The sequence below is a fragment of the Myotis davidii genome, unplaced genomic scaffold (assembly GCF_000327345.1).
Source record: "Myotis davidii unplaced genomic scaffold, ASM32734v1 scaffold428, whole genome shotgun sequence".
NCBI classification, from domain to species: domain Eukaryota; kingdom Metazoa; phylum Chordata; class Mammalia; order Chiroptera; family Vespertilionidae; genus Myotis; species Myotis davidii.
Genome location: NW_006299834.1, coordinates 3,958,926 through 3,968,322, shown reverse-complemented (window position 1 = coordinate 3,968,322; position 9,397 = coordinate 3,958,926). Strand labels below are relative to the sequence as shown.

Genomic DNA, 9,397 nt, shown 5'->3' with positions numbered 1-9,397 from the left:
CTGGCAGGAAGGGCCCACCCTCCCATGAATGGAAACAATCCTTGGCATCTGGCCCCGGAGGTGTGCAAGGTCTTAAACAATCAGGCATTATTACCCTCCCCGCCTCACCTCCACCCCCCGCCCCCCGTTCAGTGCTGAGGGGAAACCGAGGCAGGTGGAGGCTCATTCTAAACCAAACACCTGAAGGTGCCCAGGCAGATTCCAGTGGTCCCCGTCCCTGACCGCGGAATGTCAGAGCTGAGCCTCGCAGGGGCGGGGCCTCGGTCAGCCCAAGCAGGGCAGAGACCAGAGGGGGCAGCCATTTGCCCAGCGTCAGCCAGCACACTGTGGCAGTCTCTCTTTGCCTCCTCTAGGGCTCACTTCCAGGCCACCTCCTCCAGGAAGTCTTCATGGATGGCAGTCCCCTGGACCCTTTGCCTCTGAAGACGACCAGTCTACCTAAGGCAGTGTGTTCTCTAAGTATTTTGTGCCAAAATGTCTCATTTTCTCGGCCTATGCTATCGTGGTGTCTTCTGGAACCAGAAGCCCTGGCTGAAGCCTCCATGCTTCAACCACCTCCCATGGCTCCCGACTGCCCCAGACAAAGTCCAACACAGCCTGGCGCTCAGTAAGGAGGGCCCTGTGTCTGCGCTCCAGCCTCATCCCTGGGTCTCCTGGAGTTTTTGCAGCCCCCACCGGGCCATTGCCCACCCCCTGCGGCACCTTCCCCTCCTCCCTCCTCCCCTGGCCAGAGCATCCCCGTCCCTAAGGCCTCTCCGGAGACCACCTGCCTGGGCCTCGCTGGACTTTCCGCTGCAGCCCGCCCTCCGTAGCCTGGGAGTCCAGCCCCTGGGGCCGGGCTGCCTCCCCCACAAGCTGGATCTCAGGCCACTACCAATCGTGAGTATTTAACCCTCCGCTGGTCTCTGCCCTCACAGCCTTCACTCTTCGAATCCTGGCCACGAGGATAGGAAATGGATTCCTGTCTGATCATCCCCATTTTTCAGATTATGAGACTGAGGTACATGGAGGTTAAATTGCTTCCTCGAGGTCATAGAGTCGGTGGCAGAGCTGGGATCGGGACCCTGAAAGTCTGGTTCCGGAGCCAGTAGGTCACACCATCCAGGGATGGGCAGGACAGAAGGCCCCACGGCACCGGGGCGTCCGGGAGCAGCCAGGAGCCAGAGAGCCCGCAGCGCAACCCCCAAGCCTTGAGGGCCCGAAAGCCTTCCCCTCCGAGCAGCACACACAGACGCAGACTGGACACACGCCCCGGGCCTGGGCGGCTGCAGGAAGCACTCGCTGCCCCAGCGTTTTCACTTCAGCTTTTCCTAAAACCGCTGAGGAAGCTGGGAGCGCGCCCTCTCTCACGCGCTGCAACCACATCCTCCCACCCCGATTCTCTGGAAGCCGAAGAGCAGCGATGGAAGGGAAGGGAAGAGAGTGGGAAAGAGGCAGGAGCCACGAGGAATAAGCTCATCCACAGAGGGTAGCAGGTGGGCGCGCCGTGACAGAGGCAAGGTGAGCCCCGCGGGGCATCCGGGTGGGCGCAGGGTGCAACCGTAAGCAGGGGGGTTAGGGGAGGCCTCGCCGAGAAAGTGGCATCTGTGTGAACTTCTGGAGGAGGGACATTCAGGAAGAGGGGGAGCCAGTGCAAAGGCCCTGAGGCAGGAGCCAGCGCCCTGTTAGAGGAGCACTGCGGAGAGGACGGCTGGCCCTGGCATGTGCGAGAGCGGGCGGGACTGGCCCCGGCCCTGACTTGGCTCTCCTCTGCCTCCAGGGGGGCTCGTCAGGGTTCTGGGCAGAGGAGGGTGCATTTTTTATTATTGTGGTAAAATACACATAACATAAAATGTACTCCTACTTTTACATGTACATTTTAGAGGTGTTAAGTGCATATATACATTTTTATAACCCTTTTCATCTTGTAAAACTGAAACTCAATATGGAGAAATGTGGGCTGACTTGAGTTTTAATGGGATCGCTCTGGCTGCTGGATGGAGAACAGACATGAGCGTCCAGAACAGAAGCAGGGAAACCGGACAGAAGGCAAGAGAGGGCGGGGCACAGCCCCAGAGCGGGACCCCCGGGCTCCCCCACGCCCATGCGGCCCTGGCCAGCCGTGAACTGCAGAAAAACCACCTCATTCATGCTTAATTGTGTTTATTCATGCCTTCAGTCCCCTGGGCTTTCAACAGATAGCATTGAACCCCTACTGTGTGCTCGCCGCTATGCTGAGTGGTGAAGGCACAAAAATAACTGAACAGATACAGCCCTGACTGGGAAGATAGAGCCAAAAACTGCAAAAATGATCATCTAGTGACAGTCCTGGTGCGCGTGGCAGGTGAGAAGCAGAGAGGACAGAAAGCGCAACATCAACCCTAGCCAGTTTGGACAGAGCGTCAACCTGAGGACTGGTGGGTCCCGGGTTCGATTCCGGTCAAGCGCACGCACCTCGGTTGCACCTGGTTGCACGCACCTCCTGCAGGAGGCAACCAATCGATGTGTTTCTCTCACATCGATATTTCTCTCTGTCTTTCTCTCTCTCTCCCACTCTCCCTAAGAAAATCAGTAAAAATATCCTCGGGTGAGGATTAAAAAAAAATTTAATGACACAAAACTAACAAACAAAAAACATGCCCCATAAAAAAAAAAAAAGAAAATCAGTGGGAAAATATCCTTGAGTTAAAAAAAAACAAAAAACAGCAAACATCAGAGACCCTGACACCGGTGGGGATCAGGAGGGGCTTCCAGGAGGAGGTGACGTTGGAGCCAAGCCCAGAGGGCGAGCTGGGGTTTCCCATCGCAGAAAAGGACAGGCATCCCAGGCGGGGGACAGTCTGCGCAGAAGCTCCGAGGCGCTGGCCTTCTGCTTCTAGGAAAGGCTCCTATCCCGCCCCTCAGAGGTAAGGGCCCAGAGGAGCCTGGGAGCCAAGCCCAGATCCCCTGCTGTGAGTGGGGGCTCTTAGCGCCTGCCTCCCCGCGATGAGGAGTGAATGAGCCAGCGCAGGGCAAGCACCAGGTGTGGCGCCTGGCACGTGCTCTAGGGGGGCCACAAGAATGACGTCCCCGCCCCATATACCCCATCCTGGTCTGGGAAAGTGGGGCCCCTTCCCCAGAGATGAGGTGCAAGGGAGAATCTCAGGGAACCTCCTGCCGCCCACCCTCAACCCCCTCCCCACCTGCTTCCTTCTCTCTATTCCAAACTCATTCCTTGAATATGCTTTCCCGCCCTTCCAGAACCATCCATTCCTATTCAGGTGAGCCCCAGTCAGGGTATCGCTCAGCCTTCACAGCTCAGCTCCAGCCTCCCTCCTTCAGGAAACCTCCTGATGGCTGCAGCGCCGCGTCTCTCTGTCTCTCCTCACCCTGCACCGGCCTCTGGCCCTCAGAGCCCCAACTCAGAGCTGAAAGGGCAGGAGAAACTCTCCAACCTCAGCCCTCCCTGGGCCCCCAAGCCTCAAACGAGAAAACTGAGGCTGGCGCGCTAAGTTCTCAGGGCAGCTGGGACGGGGCCAAGCCATTCCGACGCCCGGCCAGGCTCTGTCCGGTACAGCACCCAGCACACAGATCAGACTTATGTGGGTGCTCACACTTACGAGGGAAATATGAAGGCTCCGTCCACGCCTCAGGAGTCCTCTGGAAAACGCTCGTTTGCCAGGAGGTTCCTTCGTCCGCCTGCTGGAAGGACCCCCGGGCTGCGGAGACCTGGCTTTCCTGCAGCCACGCTCGGGTCCATGGGCCTTCACACTGTGTCCAGGGAGAGAGACAGAGGGAGAAACATCGGTTTGTTGTTCCACGTACTTATGCATCACTGGCTGCTTCTTGTACGTACCCTGACCGAGGATCAAACCGCAACCTTGGTGTATCAGGACGATGCTCTAACCAGCGGGGCTGCCCAGCCAGAGCCGATCGGGCTTTTAAAGACAAAAGCAAAGGCTGCAAACTCCCAAATGCAAAGCCTCATGTAAATCAAGCCAAAACCCCGAAAGCCAAACCGATAGCTGGGGGCTGATTGGTGCTTCGGGCTTAGCGGGCTGTGTGAGCCTGGGGGTCAGCTGCCCGCTCCGAGCCCTGGTTTGTCTGTGAAACGGGAGTGATGCTGTCTCATCTGGCTGCCATCTCTCAGTATTTACTGATGGAGAGTGTGGGCCACACGTGGAGTGTGAACCCGTGCCAGGGGCCACGTGGGCAAAGCCCTTGCAGGATGCTCCCTCCAGCACCCTGAGTGCTGTCACGGCCCTGGGGGAGACTGAGCCAGGACCTAGGCCCCTACCGGCTCTTCCACCACCACACGGAGCCACCTCGGTGCAACCTCGAGGCCTGGGGAGGACAACTCTGGTGGCCCCACATGATGCTCTGGTAGGTAGACTGGGGCCAAATTGTGAGAAGCCTTGAATGCCACCCCAAGGTGCCCGATGCAGAGTGAGTGCTTAAGAAACGTTTTGCGAATATGAGTCCATGAATGTGCAGTGCGGAGCCACGAAAAGCGCTGGAGCAGGGAGGGCCTGCCTTTGACGGCTTTGCAAAGCTCAGGGTCGTGCCTGGCCCCAGGAGGCGAGCAAGGCGGTAGGCATGGTGCTGGAGCACTGGGCTTGCCGCTCCGAACCAGATCCACCGTCCACCCCCTGCTCTGTGCCCCAGGGCGCTGCCCTCTAGGGTTTGCACCAGCCCAGCTCCTTTCCGGGCTCCCGGGTGGGTTCAGCCACGGGGAGTCTCTAGCAGGTCAGAGAGGGCGGCCAGTGGTGTCGGTGTTTCACAGCCAGCTCTCCGGAAGAAAGGCCCGGATGTAGTGTCACCGACGGCCCTGGTGTAAATGTTTCCACATGGAGGAGATGGGCTCACAGAAGAATGGGTGATTGCATGATATCTTAACGGGCCGTGCTGTTGCCATGCCGGCATGTTCAGGGCTCAGGCCACGATGAAAAATGAAGTGCTTGTGTCCGTGCCACGGTGTGCTCACAGACACTGGTGTGTGAATGGGCTGGTGTCCCCTCTGCTCGGGCTCCCCCATAAACTGGGGGTGATGACCCTCCTGCCCCGTGGAAGGGATTGCTTGAGCGGCACAAGGCACATCCCTGCCGGCAGGGTGCCCCGAGGGTGGTGCCTGGGTCCCTGTGTGATGCCCAGGCGGGGCCACCAGGCCCCACGGAGGGCCCGGCGTGGGGTGGGGGCTGCTGGAGGAACCGTGGGGATGAGGTGGTGGCCCGTGAGGATGGGGAAGTCGGCGGCCGGCTATCTTTAGCGTCTTCTCTCATAGCACTTTTCTCTGCCTGGCTGCGTGGGGCTGGGGCATGGTGGCGCCACTTCTCCAAAGCCACATGATGCCAGTGACCTGGAGGCCAGCTACAGGGCCAGGGCCCGAGGCGGGTGGGGCTGGCTGTGGCTCCCCACCCCTACCTGTCTGCTAGCACTCTCAGCGCAGCATCCCCTACTGCCCCGTCTGTCAAGCAAGTGGGCCCATGGGAGCCTGTGAGGGCCAAGGAACTCTGGGGCCACAGTGGCTGCTAGGCCCCCTGCCCCCACCCCCACATCTCGCAGGAGCCGCCAGGCCCCCACAGTTGAGGGGTTAACACGGAGTTCCTGAACCTGGGACTCGAATCCCTGCTTTGCGGCTCCTGAGAGTCTGACCTGAGGGGCTGTTGCTCCCTGCCTCTGTTTCCTCGTTGTGAAAGCAGGAGTGGTAACAGCAGCACCGACTCACAGCTCACGGCTCACGGCCCACAGGGCTGTGATGGCCACTCGGTGAGATGCAGCATCTAAGACGCCTGGCGGCGCATATTCTGGTTTTGCGACCTCAGAGGATTCTGACTCCCTGGGCCCGGGTTCCCCATCTGTGAAATGGAGAGAGCGGTTGTAGGTTCGACAGAGCAACTCTGAAAGGGCCCAACAGAAGGCCCAACGGATGAGCGCCCCATCCTTCTCCCTTGAGCTACACGATGCATTACAGACCCCTCGTAGCATGAGGAGGTCAGAGTGAAGGGGTGCCGGTCTCCAATTCCAGCCCTCCAGTCAGACACTGTGTGCCCACGGGCAAGTTCACCCTTTCTGAGCCTCAGTTTCTTATCTGTGAAATGGGATAATAATAGACGCTGCTTCAAGGGGTAGATCAAATACACCAATGTACTGTGTATATACACACAGTACTTCGGGCAGTGCCTGATAGGGTAAGGTATTCACAATACCTCTACCTGCCGGCTTGGGCACTGCCCTCTGGAGGCATTCCAAGTCATTATGGGCGCTGGTATTGTGGGCAGGGACTGTGAAGTGGGACCCTGGGCATGTTGTGCTGGTGGGCCCAGGGGCTGATGGATGTGGAGGACACGGCACGGATCCTGACATTTTAAGTTCTGATGTGTTAATAGGCCCTGAAGGTTCCCGGGTGCTACTTCCCTCACTCCCAGGCTCATGGGCGTTCTCTCCCGCCTCCAGTGGTTTGGGTGAGGCCTCGCCTGTCGGCCTCCAGCCCTGCTTCTGAGCCTGCTGCTGGCAGGGCGGGGAGAGCTATTTGGGATCCTGGGAGCAGGCCAGGGGTTTGGGCCTGGTAGAAGGAGGCATGATACTGGAGACCAGGAGTGCCAGCCTGAACAGCCACACAGCCCATGGCGGGCAGGGGACCCAGGAAGATTCAGACAGTAGCTGTGTGCTGAGAGCCGATGGGAGGGTGCTAGGCACCTAGGGGTGTGGGGCGGGGGAATGGAACAGGGCCCAGCAGGCAGCCCCCACTGTCAAGGTTGTCAGTGAGGATCCAAGGGAAGGCACTTTGGGGTGAGCCCACAAGGTGGCAGCCAGCTGCCCAACCCCCCATCCCCCAAGGCCATCCCCAGGTGAGCTCAGCGAAGCCACTGGCTGTCGTGCCTTTTAAGGCGATGATGATGGCTCCTGCCACCTCCTTGTTCCTTCTTGCTCAGAAATTCCCAGCAGGTTATTTTATTTTTTTTTCCAGGAGGAATGGAATGAGACCCTTTGTTCTGTCACCGCAGGATTCCAGCGAGGCCTGTCTGGGGGTTCTGGTGACAGGAAGCACAGGCCAACAGGCACTCGATGCACCCTCAGTGACAAGCACAGGCACAGACTGCAAGAGACTGAGAGCTCCCCACGTCTGCAGGCCCGAGGTGCAGGGAGTAACACGTATTGAGCACCTACTATATGCCAGGCCCTGGCTGGGGAGGCAAGGGGACCCAGCGCTGCCTTCCCGGAGCTTCCTCTCGAGTCTGAGCCCAGAAGCCGCGTTTCCACCTCAGGGCCTTTGCACCTATCTCCGCAGTGTGGGTTGTTCTCCCCATACAACCACCACCAAGGCTGCGAGTCACCAACAGATGTGCCTGCGGCTTGGAACTGTGCTGGGATGTGCCCAAGGTCACGCACTGGCCAGGGGCAGGCAGAAATGATGGGGATGTGGGGATGGTCAGCAGCCAGGGCTCAGCCCCCAGGTCAAGCAAGCCTGTCCCTGAAAACAACTCTATGCATTTCATGTGTGGGAACACGAGAGGTCACAGCTCTTACCTGGAGGTGTCTCTGTGGTGCTGGATGCGTGTGCATGTTCTCAGCCAGGGAGCAGACTACTCTTGGGGGGCGGGGAGGGGCGGGAAGAGGAGGGTTCTCTGGACCCTTCATCCCCAGAACCATCCTGGCTACTATATCTGCAACTGGACAGAACCCTGGTTAGGGGTCAAGACCTACCAGGATGTCAGGCCAGCAAAGCTCTTCCTACCTGAGCTGGGCTGGCAGCTGGGCTGCAGGGCTGGCCTAACTGCGGGGGGGCCCAGCAAGATGACCAAGTGGATGAGGTGGGGCCGGCTCAGCATCCTCCCTTAGACCTGACTGGACATAGGCCCCATGCCTGGCTCTGAGCGGGACTCCCAGAGTGGGGCTTCCCTGTCCCCCCACGCCCCCCACCTCCCCAAAAAAACCAGTAAGGCCATCCTGTGGGGCTGAGGGGTTGGCCCAGCCAGATGCTACTCACTCCCACCCCCTGGTGGCTGCATCCTGAAATGCAGCTCCAGCCACTCAACCCTGGCTCATGCAGGGTTAGCAGGGGGCAATCCTCTGCATTAGCCCAGAGATGGCCATTAAGAACTAACTGCTCCCCCAGAGTTCACAAGGGGCTTCAGACACATGGGGGCCCCAAGCTAAACTCTTGCTCTGTGTACACCAAGCCTTACCCTGCCTGGGCCTCAGGACCTCAACCTTCTCTGGACCCAGGCCTACATTTTAAGGCCTTCACTCATGGGGGGTGCCATGCTCATTAGAAACCAGACAACTTGGACCACCTTAGCATCCTTAGTACGGGATCTCAGCCCACCACACCTCCCCACCCCTTTTCAGATGGAAGGCTGAGGAGCCAGAGCCCAGGTAATTGGTGGAAGTCCTGCCAGCCTCATCTGCCCTCGGCTGGGTAAGTATGCTGATGTGGGAGCAGCCTTGACATGCCAGCTGGGGTTCACTGAGGCCAAGTCCTTCCCTGGAAGGTAGGCCAGAGGGGTCAGGGATCATAGGCCTGGCTGTTTTGAGCTTAAACCCAAAACATTCACCAGCATTCTGGTACCAAGATTGGTCAACAGTAGGTGCGCAACATGGTCAGCACAGATCAGTGTAAGAACCTCCTGCAGGGGGAAGGGCAGAGCAAGGCCCGAAAGGGTCCAGCGACCACCCAGCTGGGGGAGCCCGGACAAGGTGTTTAACCTCTGCATGGCCACATTCCTGTGAAGCGGGGGAAGTGAAACCAACAGGGCAGGGCCTTCCTCGGAGTCAACACTGGCGTTTCCTCCCAGCTCCAGGTGCGCTGCAGGCCTCCTGCATGACACCCCTCCCCACCGCCAGAACTTGGCTGCAGGCCACAGACCAAAACAAGCCCGAACTGGATCCCGCTCCTGCAGGGATTAACTACATCACTTATTTCTGCACAACAGACCCCGGGTCTGCCCTGCTGCGCCGCGCCCATCAGCAACCAAACGCCCGTCACCTCCTTCCCATCTCCACAGCTGCCACCCAAGCTGTGCAAACACTTCTACAGCTGAGCCCCAGCCGCCTCACCCCGACACATTGTACACATAGCCTACTGCCCCGGGCTGGCTTCAAAGTTCAGGGGCAGACCCAGACTGCAGGTACTGGGCCAGGCAGGGGGGAGGGCAAAGGAGACCAAAGGGAGGTAGGAGGCCATGAGGCCATGGGCAGCACGCCTATGGGAGCACAAGGGTCATGTGGAAGCAGCCATGAACGGGAAAGGTCAAATCCAAGGCCGTTATCGCTGGAAAATAATGTTTATTGAGGCCCCACCAGCCACACCATCTGTTCCCGACATTAGGCTCCTTCTTCCTTTGCAATCCGGTCTTTCTTGAGTGGTCCCTGTTGGGAAAGGTGAGGTTAGAGGTGGAGGGAGGCAGCTTGTCCGTAAGAACAGGCCACACTCTGGTGG

The 9,397-nt window shown here is 58.9% G+C and overlaps 1 protein-coding gene across 1 annotated transcript in view; it reads right to left on the bottom strand.

The window, feature by feature from the left end:
- Nucleotides 1–9,228: 9,228 nt before the first annotated feature.
- RPL3 (ribosomal protein L3) overlaps nucleotides 9,229–9,397 on the bottom strand; it is a 9,746-nt gene continuing 9,577 nt past the window's right edge. Inside the window, exon 10 of the mRNA XM_006775985.2 lies at nucleotides 9,229–9,327. Coding sequence (XP_006776048.1) covers nucleotides 9,283–9,327 — 45 coding nt within the window. The 3' untranslated portion in view covers nucleotides 9,229–9,282. The remainder of the gene's footprint in view (nucleotides 9,328–9,397) is intronic.